Genomic DNA, 17,105 nt, shown 5'->3' with positions numbered 1-17,105 from the left:
CAGGCTTTTGAATGGGTCTTTTTCGTGAGCGGCTCTTAAGGGGCAAAAGCCCCATAACTACTCCTCTAACATCTTGCTGTATTTCTCACATTTTAGAATTCTTGTTGACAGGTGTTTAGGGTGGTTTAACATTTTTGAAGCCCACTACATTTTCTATGCTTCATTGCCAAGCACGGCTCATTATCGGTCTTGCCAGTTGCAATTCCCAAATGGCATAGCAAGTGATGCATTGGCAATGCAACATGGTAGGACGCTGAGCACCGTGGTCAGGGTATCCCACACCTGCCGCAAAAGTAATTTTAGGACGCAGGCAGCAGACTGGAGCAGGCGGTGGCACCCTGGCAACTCCACGCCAAGAACGGTGGCCAAAGTGGCACGAGGGTCATAGCGAAGCAGCCATTAGTATCCCGGCCAATTCTCCTTTAGATGGTGGCGAGTCCACTCCATCCTGGAGAGATTCTAACATTTTGTGTTCATTTCCATGCTGGCTTGATGTTCACCCTCCTCTTCCTCAGTCTTCACTGCATATCATAATTTGAGTGTCGCAAACAGATTCCAGTTTTCGCCTTCATCCAAGCTGGGTTCCTGCCAAGATGCTGATTGGACAGTGTGATTATTGTGCCCTAGCGCTGATGTAGTTGGTTTGATGAAAACATCTTCAATAAAAAAAAGTGACACTGTGAATAACAATTCACCTTTGTGGCAGTTCACATACTATGACGCACATTCAATAGAAACACAAAAAGAAATCTGCCTACTCTTTGGCATGTGGCAATGTTTGACTTTTTAGATATGAAAGAAATCCTAGCAGGTTGCCCATTGCAAGCTGTTGGAATCTGATCTTTCATTGATCAGCAGTTATGAGCTGTCATATCAAGATAAAAATGCGGTGGCAAACTTGGACGAAGCAATTGTGTGAGACGGAACACTGGGAAGAAAAAAATGCCTCCACGAAGCCAGGGTGCCGAAATGAGTCATTGATCCCTAATCGGAAGCACTCAGACATGAAATTTGAAGAATAATTAAAGTAAGGGCGCTTTTACGGCTTTCATTTACATATTCAGCACAGCAATCCAGTGGCAGCCACCCATCAGTCCCTGCAAGGGAGGGAGCGTTGAAGAGAGTTGAAGGCTTGAGCCAGATCACAAAAAGATAGACTAACGGCAAGTGTCTGGAATGCCGGGAGAGTTTAACATCAGCCACTTCCATGATACTGCGACTTTGCTGCTACTGACTGGCAATTTCTATCTTTCTGTCTGTCTGTGTGGCGCCACTGTTGAAAAAAAACCTTCATCCACAATAACATGGGAAAATTCTGATTCTTCTTTTTTTTTAGTCTGCTTTCAAATTTAGTGGTTGACTTGTTGATGCACAGAAACCAGTCTTTTTTCTGAAAAGAAAAAAAAAATCATACTGTACTGTACACTGTAAAGTCAGAGCTAAAGTTGCCTCAAATTTCTTTTGATCATTTAGCTATCTTTTCTCAAGAGCCATCCTGACTGTGCTTTATTTACTTATTTACTTGTCTTGTGAAAGTGTTCAACTTCCTCAGTTATTTATAGAATGTGGCTGCTTTGTTGTTAATATATTGTTCAAAAGATGGAATTTCCATGTTGCAACATCATGCGTGGACGGCTATTTTCTTTTGACTACATAGTCATGGTCAGAGTACACTTACAGTAAACTTTGTTTGAGAAACTGTTTCAAACTGATTGTAGTGACCATTTTTATTTTTAGTTAATAACAGTCCTGTTCATCAGCCCAGGAGTAAGAATTGTCGCGCATTGATTTTGCAGGTGAGAAACATTCAAGCCTTGGCACCTCTGCACTCGCTGAGTGCTGTTGTATAAAATTACTCGCCAGCCTGCATCTGCGTCAATGCGGAAGCCATCGAGAAGAGTGTTATTGTCATTGTTCAGCTAGTGAGTTGCTGCCATGTTTTGGTCGGGACCTTCACAAAGACAACCGATCCGAGTGTGGGCGTCTGTCGGCGTTTACTGTACGTATGCTGAATGAGCCAACGTGGCCAGAATGTCACATCTCATCTGGCGTGAGTCCGCTTGTCCTGCTCTGGTCGCCTCTTTTGGCCCACCGAGCTGTACACATGCTCTGATTACATGTCAGAGCTGGTAAATGTTGCTCAACAAGCAGCAGGCTGTACCAGAGCGCTGCCAAGTGTGGCATCTCCGCTTTCACTCAGCGTTCTCTCCTGAACAGAACTGTTGCTGCTGTTTAAAATTTGCTAGTCTATGAAAGACAAGAGTGGAAAGAAGCAGGATTGCATGTCAGTTTCATCAAGCACAAGTGCTTTAGTCAAGAACGCCAGACAAGCATTGAACAGACATTTGTTTTCCGTGGCAGATGAAATTTTCCTTGTGCTGTCAATGTGTTCAGGTACATTTCTCACCAGGGCTTTTCAAAGTTACATTTAAATTAGGTGAAAAAAGTGAGTTTGAAGTGAGGCTTGGTGAGAACTGGACCACAGTGCCATACCATCCATACACTAAAATATACTCAAGGCCTTTACACATATGCTGTGTACTGTATATACACAGGTCAATTAGTATTTAATAGAAATTGATACTTATTTCAGTACTTTATTTTAGGAAAAACAAACATTACACACTGTAAAATGGTTCCTGATTTTTTAAATGGAAAATTACAAATCTACGCTCCCCCAAAAAATGCTGCTATTATGTAAGAAACAATATAATTTTAATTTTTTCATCTTGAAAATGGTCTTATAACACATATGAAACATTGTCGATTTATTTAAAAAAAATCATGCAAACACATTTGAACTATTCATTAATAAAACTGAATTATGTCATAATATTTCTTGATAAGCTTAATGATTACTCGTTTATCACGGGGGTTACGTTCCAAAAATAACACGCGCAAAGTGAAATCCGTAAAGTAGCCAGCTTTAATTTTTTTTATTATTTTACAATGCAATACTAAACTATAGAATAAAACCAAAAATCAAAACCTATTTTAAAGCCCCAAATTTGTTTAAAACAAACATTTTAATATTGTAATACAAAGTTGGAAACAAGTATTTCACAGTCCCAGCTATGTCTCTTCGTCCTGAACCCGCACATTGTTATGAGTACCCGTATCGTTCTTTTTCTGAGCAAGAAGATTTTTATAAACGGATATGCCCGGACATCCAATTAGAGTGAAGCCTCTTATATCATAACAATACACTTGAAATTTCAATTTATTATAAAGGAAATAAAAGTCAGATTTGCAAAGCTGAGCATTTCTCTGTTGCTGTCTGTGTGTCAACTCTACATATTGTGTGCGCTTGCTCTCGGCACGCCTACGAGTCACGTGATCGGCTCCCAGAGCCCAAACTGTCAATCAATGTGCTTGCTGACACGTTTGCACACGGCAGTTAGAGGAGAGACACAGGAGAGACAAAAGCAAGCTTTTGGATCCTCTTGCTTTTGTAATAAATTGACAAGTGAAAAACCAATACAGTACAGCGTCAATATTTTATTTCGAGACAACAGTAAAGCCCCTGAGCCATTCAGGATTCAGAGCACAATGCGCTGTAAAAAAAGGAAATACATCCACACTGTAAAAAATCCGTGCAGCAGCGAACCCGTGAAAGATGAAGCGCGATAGAGCGAGGGATTTCTGTAGAGCTCACAGTAAATGCCAAGACAAAATTCACCATTATAAAAAAAGTTAAAACAACCTGCGATCTGTATCAGATCATACAAATGTTATTGTTTTAATTTACTAATTACGTAGTAATTGACTGTATAAAATGTGTTTGTGTGTGCGTGGGTGTGTGCGCAGCACTGATATTTTGAATTGAAGTATTAAAATAATGGTCATATTTTGCAACCTCCTAATTTTTGGAAAATGCAGATATGTTTTCATATTCCATAATCAGAGATGGGCAGTAACAGCTGTCATCAATGGTTTACAGACCCCGGTTTTGCAGGTGTACTGACAACCGATGATCATCTTAAAACACCAACAGAATAAGTGAGGACGGAAGATATTTTGAGCCATAATGTCCCCCGCCCACTGCTCGAAGACAGCTGGGATAGGCACCAGCAAGCCAGCGACCCTCGTGAGAATAAACGGCCATAGAAAATGGTTGGATGCTGTTACCCATGTGATTTTTTTTCTGACATTCTTAAAATGTAATTTGGCTCTAAAGGAAGTGCGGTTAAAGAAACAATCACAGAGTGTCAAACTGTGCCGTCCCGAAATCATGATGGACACCACTGATTCCTATAACTCAGTGCTATGTAGTACAAGGACATTCCATAAACCAAATATATTAAGGTGTTTTATTACTATGTGTTGTCCTAAAGCGCAATCATTATTGCGAGTAAATGTTTACTTAGGTGAAAACATGACAATGTAATCACTTGTGCGGCAGCTCTCCAAACCCTGGTAGTAGTAATCTAATCTCTTTCAGGATTAACCTCTACCTCTGAGAGCTGGATATTCTCTCATAAACCTTAATAAATCTGAAACACATGAACTCCCAGGGACACATGCAAACCTCAATCTGTCTCTCCTCTGCTGCAAATAAAAGTGTTTAGTACATAATGCCAACAACTGTCACTGCACGAATGCAGCCAACAAGCAATTTCATATTTCTTGTCACTGAGATAAATTGTCCAGGACTGCAGGACTACACAATGTCATGTGAAAGAAAAATCACTTAGTAACCCGGTGTGCTTCATGCAGCTATCAGTTGTAACACTAGGGCTGTGGGCTAACCTTTTGCATGGGCTGTAATGGTTTTCCCTAACTTTTATTCTTTGTTGCAAAGGACTTAAGTTGGGTCTTCCTAAACAATGACCACATCACATACGATACTTTTCAGTGCAATTCCACAAGACAGGTGACTTAATAAAAAGACTTGCAAAAGACAATGCAGTGATGAGACAGCAGGCATCCTATTGACTCAGGCAGGGCAGGGTTTCTCCATCATTCAAATAAGAAGTAGCGGTCAACTGTGATTCAGCTTTCTTACACAAAAACTTGTATTTGCAGCAGCGAAAGGCACATAAACCTACCAGAAATTCACCTTTTGACACTTTTCAATGTGGGATTCTAGTTAAGCTAAGCTGTTTTTGACAAAAATGAAAACCTTCAAGCATAGTTAAAAGTAAAAGTTTTGTCATCATTTGCTTCCGGGTGCATTCAGCATTCACTCGGATGCCCTTACACCAACAAAGTGAGAGTTTTCAGAGGTAAGAGGAAGTTAAGTCCTCATTTTTTATCAGAAACATATATTTATGCTCACGCTAGTCAACCAAACTTGCTTTCTGCATGATTTTAAGGGTTATAAGTAATAACTTTTGAAGTTAATTTCACGTGATTATTTTAGAGGATTATTCTTTTTCAAAATCTAGTGCTACTCACAGTGGACATTTGTGGAAACGCTGTGATACGGTATCACCAGTGCTTGGGGAGATGACTCAATATTTAGATGGCAAGATGGCAACTGTTGTATTTTTTATTTTTATTCACCCTAATTCCGCAGAATTGTAAGCGGCAATACACCGATATAACAATACATATCTGTGCATCAAAACTCAGCTTTTTTTGGCTGATGGATCAATCTTCCTCTAATGTTGTTGAATTAAAAATAGAATTCATATTCTTAAATTATTGTTTATAGCATGCACCCATACTTTTGGCCTTCATTTTTGGGAAAAAAAACAAGTGTCATGTATTTGGGGAATTATGTTTTTTTTTGTTTGTTTGTTTTTTCCTTACCTCATGGCATGGATTGAGCAGAAGGAGTTACCAGCGATGGAGCATTGAGACTTGTTGAGAACAATTACAAAATAAAGGTTTATCAATTAAATCATTTATTTGTCCTAAACATGATAGTACTGCACATTTTTTAATGGACCAAACATTCAATAGTTTGTTGAAAAATATAATAGAGCTATTATTTAATATTGTGCCATAGTGATATTTTTGCTCGTGATCATCATGCCGTCAGAATCTGTTTTCGGCATAATGTCAACTTGTATACTTGTATGTTTGTAAACAGACTAAAAGTGCACTATTATGGAAACAGGTTTATTAGAAGTGGTTCCTGTCTAATTTTACTCATCGCGCGTCAGCAATCATTTTTAGGTTTTCTTACGCAATAGTCAGACTCAGCACTAATAGCAAAAATTCAGAGGTGAATAAACTATTCAAATGATGTTCACTGGAGTCACGGCAAGAATACTTGCTTTTAAAATAAATGGGATAGGGGGATAGTCGTTACAGAGCAAATGAACTGATAGCTATGTAAGGCTATTTTACATGCTTAGTTTTACTTGCATTTTGGCTGTAAGCGCATGGTTACTTCTCATGCTGAGAGCATTAAAGCATGAGATCAGACAAGGTTAACTCAAAAAAAGATGAAAAAGACAGCCCCCACCCCCACCCCCCTAAAAAAATAAATACATAAAAAACTGGTATAGAAAGGCTTTAAAGACACAGCCTAAAAACAATTCCTCACTCTTGGTCAAACAAAGACATTCCATTTCCAGGAAAGATTGCGACAACCTTGAATGAATGTGACAATTTTTTTTTTTCCACTACATCTTTTGCAGAAAACATTTGCTTATTCTTTTATTATATTCGAGAAAGAGACAAACCGCGAGGTCCTGGCCAAGCTCACCGAGAAATAGTTTTCACGTAAATGCAATTCAAACATTTGCTTCCGAGGCAGAGTAATGCATTTTCAATTAGTGCTCTCCTGAATTGGTTACAAGCGAGACAGCAAAAATAAGCCCTGATGAAAGACAAAAAAGAAGCAGACTTCCTCTGAAGTAGACAGCTCCTTTGTCGCTGTAATGAGTGAACCACTGGCCCAGGCTGGGTGTGGCGTGGGCGATTAATGAAGTGGTGACTCACCAGGGAAATCCATCTGCACCTTGGCACTCCTAATGAACTACAAAGAGCCAGACGTGGCACGTTTACTGAGGACACCATTTATGGCTTACGACATGCTGAGGAAGCAGGACTGCTTTTGTTTCCAATGGACCAGCCTTTAATGGTGACAAAGTGAACTTTTCAATCTACTGGAGTGCACTCTAGCCAATAATAGGTGCACCGCACTTATAAAGTTTGTCCCTTCCCATGACTTGTTTGGATGTTTTGATGTATCGTAGAATCATCATTTTTGCAAAAGATCATTCCCATAATACACTTCACTTCTTTGATATGGTTTCATGTAAGAAAAGCAAATAATGTTTTACTATTGTGTGATCTGAATATGTGTGATTACAGATTCGATTCGATTCAGTGAGAGTGAGATTTACTTTGATATTGACTTGAGCTGAAAACAAAAACAGGGCCCTGAGTACAACATAAATGTGTACAATTTATTGTAAATGCAAACAAATTTAATTCTTAAAAAGGCCTTTCTTCACTATAACTATTTTGATTTTTTTTTTTTTTTTTTTTTTTTTTTTACAAAATTCTGGCTGATATAATTACTATTTTGCTAGCAAGCATGCACCAGTTAATCTAATTAAAACGTACCATGTGGACAATTCAAACATGGATTCTGCGCTGTCATTATCACTTCCCTCATTATCTGAAAACGAATTGTTTGCATTACCTGAACTTTTAAGAATGCATTTTGTGAAAAAATAGATAATAATTTTAAAAAAAACATTTTTAACATTCTTAATTAATACTGTACATATTTGTTTTAGTTTGTTTTAGTTACTCGCTTGTTTAATGATGGCTAAATATACAGTACTGTACATTATATTGCCTGCAAATGCATTGGTATACTTTAATTAAAACATTAAATACAGCAAAAAATAAATAAATAAATAAATAAAATTCACACAAACCTCATTTTACTGTAAGATGACTGTATGGCTTTAGCATCAGCTGTGCATGGCAAATTAGTTCAACTAGCACCTGAGCAGCTTTAAGTGACTAGATGAACCTACACAGTGACCCATCTGTTGTGTGTGTTGGGGGGGCATGCACACGCAAATACACACCCAGTGTCCTATTAGCTGTCCCAAAGCAATTATTCAGCATCATTTGAGCTTGTCAGAGTGTGTGAATATTCTGTGTGTATGCATGCACATGTGCCTGCTAATAAATGAACCATAACTGATGGTGATGATACTGTCTGCTTGGTAGTGCCATTAGTTCCGTCACAAACAGCTGCCCACCCTGAGGCGTCCTGTTTGATGTGTGATTTAGAGGCCAAACAATCCAAGATATGTTAACTGTGTAATACTGTTTCATGTTATAAGTATAAATAGGGAAATGGAATGTGCTTCACGCAAAAACAAAAAAACCAAAACACAGAACAGCTGAAGACATCACACACCAATACATTGTAAAGAAAGAGAACAAATGCAGCATATTAACTTTACTATGACCCTTGCCATTAAAATATGGACTCACCAGTCTGGGAGGATGTTCATGCAGTTGTTTAATTTTGTAGGAAAAAGCAGACCACAGGCATGACAAAACTAAAGCCATTTCAAATGGCAACAAAACACTCAAAGAAATCAAGAAAAAACATGAAATAGTTAGTAACAGTTACTTTTTTAGACCAAGCAGAAGGATGAAACTGCAAAATGACTAAACTGTGAGAAAAAACATGGAATCGTGAAAAAACAACAACCACATGAACGTTTAACACACTTGTACTTTGTTTCCCCACCTCTGGCTTTTATAGCAGTTGGCACTCTCAGAGGTATGGACTCAATGAGTAACAAACAGTACTCTTCGTCAATCTGGCTCCAACTTTCTCTGATTGCTTTTGCCAGATCAGCTTTGCAGGTGGGAGCCTTATCATGGAGCATTTTCTTCAGCTTCCAGCACACAGATGTAATGACAGCCATCCGACCCCATGTCATCAATGACTGTGAAGATTTGCATGAGTACTACTGGCAGTTGACGTCTTCCTCGGTCTACCGGCATGCTTGCCTTTAACAACCTTGCATGTTGTTTGGACTGATTGTTGTTTGTACTTGGTCCGGATTTTAAAGACAGCTGACATCATTTGCAACACTGCGTTATGATTTACCTTCTTGAAGAAGTTTGATAATCCTTAACCTAACCCTTTTAAAGCCAGTAAGTTGCCAATTAATGACTTTAGTTTTGGGATTTGACTGCGATCTGCTGTTTTTGACAAAATTCAACAAAGTGCATGAACATCCTGCCGAGACTGGTGATTCCATAGGTTTTTGCCAGGGGAAAATCCAAATTAACAACATTTAAGTGCATTATCTATCCAAGCAAAGGAAAGATATAAACAAGTATTATATAATGAAATGAATGGTAAAAAATATGTTTTAACCTGGATTTGAGAGCATTAATACTTGGAGTCTGTTCACAACTTATTCCATTTACGTGCAGCAACAGCTAAGTGCAGCTTCACCAAGTTTGTTTTAAAAACTGGGCTCCTACGATCAAACCAAGTCTGCAGCCATCAGAGCCCTACTTGAAAAGTAAAAAAAAAAAAAAAAATCTCGCTCAGCACATTTATCTGGATTCATTAAATCCAAATGTGTCCACCATCTACAAATTTTAGGGGAAATAATTCCTTTTTGAGTTATGTAACTCAGTGGTCCCCAACATCATTTGTGTCCAGTTTGTTTTCCTTTTCCCAAACCAGTGGTTTTTAACATGACATTTTTTTAATATAGGCAATGAATGTAAAAACGTGTTTTTTTTTTGTTTTTTTTTTTGGTTCAATTTAAATCTAAATTATTCACTTTGTTGATTAGTTAGTTTGCCTTGGTTTGGTTTAAAGTGGCAATCTCTATATGGGCTTTTGCTTTCACTGTGAGGAGTGTGAAACACAATACACAAATAGTTTTGAATCCTTGTCTTGAGCGGGGGTTTTAAAAATCACTTTTGTGTTCTTCAACAAGACGACATTATTTGCTCCACCTTTGAAATACCATGTCAGAATAATTGTAAAAATAGCAACTATACATTTACTACATTCGATATAATTGCTTGCAATGGAAGGTCGTCGTGAGAAGGTTGGTGGCTCGAACTTTGCCGTGGCAAGGACAGCCCTGACCAGCCTGCTCAAGCTTAACCACCGACAGTTATCACTTCATTTGTTAACAAAATATCTCGTAGAATGTCTTGACACGCAGAATGCTTTGCCACACATGTACTAATCATACACACACACGATGGACAAGTACACTGTGTTCCTTTCTAGGGCAGGAACCTTCATGTTCTGAATCAAACAAAAAGAGAGGGTTCACAGAGGCTGCATTAGAGCGCAGCAGAATTATACTCTGGCAGTCCTTCTCCGTTCTCCTCAAGCATGAGCTAAAAAATCATGCCTTTTTTCCTTTTTTGTCTATAGTTTCTTACAAATGTCTAACAGGTGAACCTGACATACCATAAAATCGTGGTCGGCTCCCATGACTGCTTATATTGATATCTTTTATGTTAGAAATAAATAAATGAATGAATCTAAGCAGTACATCTCGGTTCTAATTCTATTTCATTGCAGTGCACCGCATGTTATTCAAATGTACAGAGGTACACGGATACACATGTTCACTGCATTGTTAAAAACTGAAAATGAATAGCTCAACAAAGTTTGTTTGACCTACAGTAAACAATTTCCACGCAGCCAGTCATTCTTTCATCCTTACGGAGCGAGCCGAGGAAAGAAAGGGGGCTGTATGACAGCTCCACAGATGAGATAGCCGTGCCTAATCCCTTTCTAAAAGAGCCACATTGTCAAGACTGGGCTCAAGTAGGAAAAGAGGAAGGAAAGTGAAGCATTGTGCTTTGTATAGACATCAATAGACAGGTTCGGGCTTTTCTCGGCAGCGACTTTGACAGCTGTAAGGATTAAGGGGTAGTGCGCCATAAATGGCCTAAATGGCTGGAATAAGACTTCTAGCCAATCAATAGAAAATAATTACGTGACACAATGAAGCACACGTGTACACTGAGTTGGAAGTGGTGAGGTCCAAACCAAGAGCACGGAGAATAATCTCTCCAAACAAAAGAATGAATAGTAAAGGCCGACTGCCAAATGGTGCTCACTTCTGCACTTTGCTGACGGCTTCAAGATACAGCACCTTCGCTAAATGTGCAGCGGCATGGTGCATTACATCGACATGGGTGGAAAGGCTGAGAGCTGAACACAAATCACAAATGTAGCTTCGCAGAGTGAGGTTGCAACATTTTAGGGGGAAAATATGTTTCTTCTTATGCCAATGAGAACGCAATCACATCTGACAAAGAGTCGCGTGATTGCCAGGCTCCTTCCATATAGCCGGCCTTGTATTGAACAGTTAAGCAATCAAAACTTCAATCTCAAATCGGAGTCATTTTCAGCAAAGAAATGAAACTCTTGATTCTCAGTCTAAGTCAATAAATTGAGGTTCAAGCGGTCACAGTCACGTCACACAGCAGTTCATTATTAACGATGATACATCATGTCTACCTAATTTTCGTTGTCTTTATTAGCTATTTTTTTCAGACCTGACTCATTCGGTGACAGATTGGTCACTGTCCTGTGCTGTAGCTTCTTAATTATTTCTGTTCAACGCAGCGTGTCTAATCACATCGCACAAGGATGTCTAATCACGTCAGCGGACCAACACAATCAAATTACATCCCCTGAACACTGAACTTGATTAATTCACCACATCATCACAACTTTAAAGACGCATTCGCATTGTAAAGTATTTGCTTTTCACATAAGGTCACTTCTTTTAGAAATCTCACGGTGCATGGGCCTCTTGGACTGCTCATTAAATGTGTCTATCCAAAAGACTACTATGCTCACCTTCTTAAAAATAAAGAAAGCTTTGGGTGTAAATAAGACTGACAACATTTCATGGGCTCAGTGAAAACACTCATTGTAACAGATGGACCAATAGTTGATGGGGTGGAGTCAATCCTGTCTCATGCAAGTGAGACGGGGACAAGAAATACGGATTGAAGGGTCCTATCATTTTTTGGTCCAGTGTGCGAATGATAAAAGCACAGAATGTACCCTGAAAAGAAGAGTTTTTATCTTTTTATGCCACTGCCCATTTTCTCCTTCATCGCCTGTACGGTTGTAAAGGAGGCAGTGAGGAGTTATATTGGTCTCTTATGCAAATTAGAGATCAATCATTCATTAAGTGAACAGTGTTTCTGTCCACTATTGCCAGCGACAATAGTGTAATGCGCATTGCAAAATCAGATGGGTGGAGTGAATACACAGGTACATCCATTTTCTACAGCGCCTATTCTGTTGAGTCAGGGGGTGATGGAGTCATCCCAGCTGACTTTGGGTGAAAGGTCTGGTCAACAGTCAATTGCATGGCAAACAGACAATTATTTACACTCGCAACGACACAGTCACTGAAGGCATGCTGCCTGCATTGAAATCAGGAAAATGTATTAATTGTTTTTCTTTCTTTGTTTATTTATATATTGTTTGCTCCCGGTGACATTTAGCGGATAGTGGAAAGAGTCTCAAATGACAAAGCTGCGTGTGATTTTTGACAAGAATTAATGAAATGGTATTTACTTTTAAGGCACAAAGAAAATGTTCCACTGTTAAAAGTTCAAGGATGCAATCTCTCTGTTGCATTCGCATCATTGAGTTACCGCCTAGTGCCCATTCCCTCCCTCAAAGTTACTTTAAAACCGGATGCTTTCGAAAAACCCAACAAAAGACCTGTGTCATTTGCCTCAATGCCCAAAAAACCTTTGCCAGGGATAAGCAATGGGGGTATGTTGAGCTAATATTGTAACATGCTGTCCACATAAACTCTGTAAAAGGTTGCTCGAAAGCATCTGAGCACTTAAATCAAACAGCTGGCCATTCTTCCCCCATGTTAAAAGCATGTTAATACATGTCATACTGTAATTGATCCCAATGAGGAACAAACTGTCAGGTTTGTAGGGTTTGGATTGTGGATTTTTGTCGTGGGGTTTTGTTCTTGTTCCTGAGTTCATGTTCTTCTTCCACTGGCGTTGGCCTTTATTGTCTGAGTTCTCGTTAGTTTGATTTTGTCCACCTATCTGGTTACATGCCCCCCACGGGTGCTCCGATCAGCTTCCCCTATCTCTGGTGTGGTCCAGCTGTTTCACACGCTCCGAAGTTAGTGCGAGTGTATTTAAGTTCCAGTTTAGTTCCGTTTAGTTGTCAGGTCATTATTTTACCTTGCTGATGTCGTTTCCTCACTGTCAGATGTCGCCTGTTCCCTCTGTCCGAGGTCTACCCGTCTACGTGTCGTTGCCTTTCTGCCGTGCCCTGTGAGTTTGTTTTCGTTTCGAGTTTCAGTTGTCACTTTATTATTTTTGTTCCCTTTGCCCCTGCCTGTGTTTGTCATCAAACCATCATTTTTGAGCCGTGGACATCTTAGTTTCCTGCATCTTTTGGTCCCCCTCCTTTCACTCCTTCACACAACATGTCCCGTCATGACACAAACTCATATATATTGTTAAAACTGTTGAAACAATGTCACTCATTGAAAGATGGATAGGATCAGATAATGGTGATGCTGTCTACTTCAGACAAAATTTGCAATTGCCAAAACAAAACAAGAGGCAGCTAGGAGAAAACTAATAATAAGCAGCGTAGTATTTGTAGTAGTATTATAGCGATGCGATAAGGAAAATGATCTTTTTTAGTATGTTTTTGCCGTTTGACTCTGTACAACACTGATGGACTCTGGCCAGTAGGCCTAAATTACTAAAAGTCATAATAGACAGCACAAACAATTAAAAATTAAAAAATTAAAAGGAAACATACAAACTTTGCGTGTAAACTATTCCAACACTTATGTGTGAAGTACAGCATATTTTTGGTGCTGACCTCTCCAGATCAAAGATGGACTCCTTCCTGTGGCAACGGAGGGTCACTACACGGTGTCCTTCACTCCTCACATCCTGGCTCACTATCCACTGTGTGGGATTACTTGGACGGGCACCGAGGAACGTCACACCTTCTTTCAACTTCACTCTGTGGAGAAAGAACAACAGCATTTTTATTCATCTGTACATCATAATGACGGTTTACTTTGTATACCAGCATCTTTTTTGATCCACGCGTAGCTACCGAGTCGTCCACAAAGCTAATGATCCTGCCTAGCGATACATTATCCAGATGGTTGTTTCCCTTCAAACGTTGTCACAGATGCTACAGTACATTGGCTGCTTTGACATCCTCTTTGAGGTTTTTTTCCCCTACATTATGTGTGTTATCAACCTCAAAACCACCCATAGATAATGCTTTGTTTGGTGAGGGTACTATGAATTATAAACCATTAGTGTATGTGGGTGCTAATTCTCAATCTACCCCCTAATTTTTCTTTTCCCATTAATTAACATTCCAAAATTAATTGTAAACAGGACCATAGCAACATCAGTTTTATTGCCAAGGAAAATTATGTCGTCAGGAGATCTGTGTTTGGGTCTCCATTGGAATATAATTCTGAGGAAGGTGTTTGCAGATGAGTTCTTCTCGCAGGTTGGATTTATTACTATAAATACAGAAAAGGTGCGTGCGTGGTTGTTAAGTTTGTCTACAATTGACTGGCAACCAGACTAGAGTATACATCACTGGGCATAGGCTCCAGTTACCTCCAACCTGAATAAAGACAAGCACCAGAGAAAATGGATGGATTGGAAATGTAAAGAAAAAGTGAAACTGTATAAATTCCAATGAGGCCAAGTATATTTGCTTTTTGAAAAGAAATGTAATGATAAGAAAGATGATGTTGACTAAACAAATGCCCTGTTATGCTGCTGTGTTTGTTACTTGTGGGATTAAAAAGAGAAAAAAAAATTACAACAAAAAGGTCAGTCACTTCACCCATGACAGCCATACTCCGCTAAATGGGTTGGATTTAAATGTTATATACATAAATGTCTTTTGGAGTGATGTCAGAACACAGAGGTGCGGACATTTAATTCTACTATACAATAAACAAACATCACATTATCATAACTGCACCTTCCCATCAACATTCCAACTCCAGCTAATGCACAAGCCCGGTAAAATATTTAAGTTTTTTTTTTTTTTTTTTTTTGTGGAATCCTCAAAATTTGCTAAATGTCTTTTTTTTTTCATTTCAATATGCCACACTGGAAAAGGTTAACCCTCTCCAGGCAGGCGTTGCAAAACAATAATATGAGAGTCCCCGAGGTATTCCACATTAATATTGACTGAGGCAATATTACTTAATTTGAGGGGTTAACAGTAGTGTGGGAAAATTCAGATTTTTGCATCACGATGTTTACATGGGTAAGTCTGAATTGACTTATACTAATACTGTACTTATAGTACTGTACGTTCATCAAAGCAATACCTGTAGAGCGTAACTAAGACATGCGGGTATTGATCATCTCCAGGACACTTTGGGAAGCACACCCAAAGGGGACATGCTGACAAAACAAAATAAACATGGATGACAATGAGCCACCCACTTCCCTGTGAAATCCAAAAGGCTCCTACTAATTTAAAAGCAGTCACACACAAACATTTCAGCTTCTGAAAAGTTGACATAGGACATGAACTGGACAATCGCCATCTTATATGTTAGCTGTGTCACGCTAAAATAAAATACAACACAACGACAAACTTCGCAAGTCAAGTGACGAGTTCACTCTAAGTATGAGCTCGGTGACAGATGCGGTGCAATCGACCTGCCCGGGGTGTTGGTATTGGAGACCTGACTGCGGCCAGACTCCAAACAACATTAGGACAATATCTAGATCTACATCTGGATTTTCCTACAAATTCCTGGTGATAATGACATAAAAGTGGCACAACAGCCACACGCTAAGAGGTGGGGTTATCGTTGCTAACTTCCGGGTAAGAACTTCAGTCGCCACTGTGGCAAAGGTAATACTGTAAGTGCAGATAGTTAACTGTGGAAAGTTTAATAAAGCATGATAAAGACCGTTTAAGTATTCTTGTTAAACACAATGTGTGTCCTGAACATAATATAGAAAATTTCATGACATTGTTCATGGCTGCCATGCTCTCTTAAAATAAGGAAAAGGGCATGAAAGCAGGCCAAGTCACTTTGAGAAAGCCAATCAAATGACGGTGACGTTCCAACGCTCCTTCGCCTGCGTTCTAGGACCAAGTTGGAAGAGCTTCTGAGTAACAGTTCTATAGAGGAGCCGCACAGCACTAAAAAATTGTGATGGAAATGTGACCACACAGGGTGGAACCAAACTGTTTTGGGTAGAACTGGTCAAACAGAACTCTCTCCTTTTTGCCTTTACTCATCATAGACGAGCTAAACAAATCTCAAAGTTACAAAAAAAAAAAGAATGTATAATCCCCCAAATAGTTTAACACAATGTACCTGTTCTATTCAGTCTGTATATAGGCCTCTTCTGAAACTGAGGAGTCAGTGAGGAGTCTCAACCCAAAGCATTCTTGATGCCAAGCATCACATAGCCCAGGGGGAAAGAAGAGAGGCAACAGCCCGCAGAGGGGAAAAGGGGTGGGATGTTAAGGTAACAGCATTTAGCTGACAGCTTAAAGTTACACTCGATCCAACTCTACCAAAGTGTCAGCAATCACAGGAAACCCTGACAGGGCTTCATCAGTGATGCTGAAAGTCAGAGACAAACTGAGATCAACAAAGAGAGTGAATGTGACTAGCAAAAGACAATCAGAGAGCACTGCCCAGTTCCCTTTTTGGGTATTAATGCCAAAGTATTTCTTCGCAAACCCATTTCACGGTAAAAATAATACATTTTTTGAACGCACATTTTTTCATCCCTCAAACTCTCACACACATTAAACTGTCTCAACGTTTTCAATAGCCATCCTTGCATTGAACTAATTGCATGCTGATTTCATGTCGATGTTTAGTCTTGGGACAAAAAAAAAAAGTCAGAAAAACAGTTATAAACAGCCATAAAAAACCTCAGTGGATTTTATGACCAAAGAAGTCAGTCTTACCAACAGGCTAACGCTGAAGTCAGCTCAGCGGCCTGCGTCCAAGTGACTCAAACTAGCACCCCCTTCGTACAAGCATTCAGAGGTCAGTGGACATTTTCTTTCTTAAAAAGTCCACAGAGGATTTGCACTGAAAACAAACAGACACTTCTCTTTTATTGTGGCATCTCACCAACATACTGCAGCA

At 39.3% G+C, this 17,105-nt stretch overlaps 1 protein-coding gene across 1 annotated transcript in view; it reads right to left on the bottom strand.

Moving 5' to 3' along the window:
• LOC148430006 (transmembrane protein 132C) overlaps nt 1-17,105 on the bottom strand; it is a 121,820-nt gene that overhangs the window by 58,397 nt on the left and 46,318 nt on the right. Inside the window, exon 3 of the mRNA XM_088432841.1 lies at nt 13,814-13,960. Coding sequence (XP_088288967.1) covers nt 13,814-13,960 — 147 coding nt within the window. The remainder of the gene's footprint in view (nt 1-13,813; nt 13,961-17,105) is intronic.

This window comes from Hippichthys cyanospilos, chromosome 1 (assembly GCF_059441005.1).
Source record: "Hippichthys cyanospilos isolate Australia breed blue-spotted pipefish chromosome 1, RoL_Hcya_1.0, whole genome shotgun sequence".
Taxonomy (NCBI): domain Eukaryota; kingdom Metazoa; phylum Chordata; class Actinopteri; order Syngnathiformes; family Syngnathidae; genus Hippichthys; species Hippichthys cyanospilos.
This window is presented reverse-complemented; position numbering and strand designations above follow the sequence as displayed.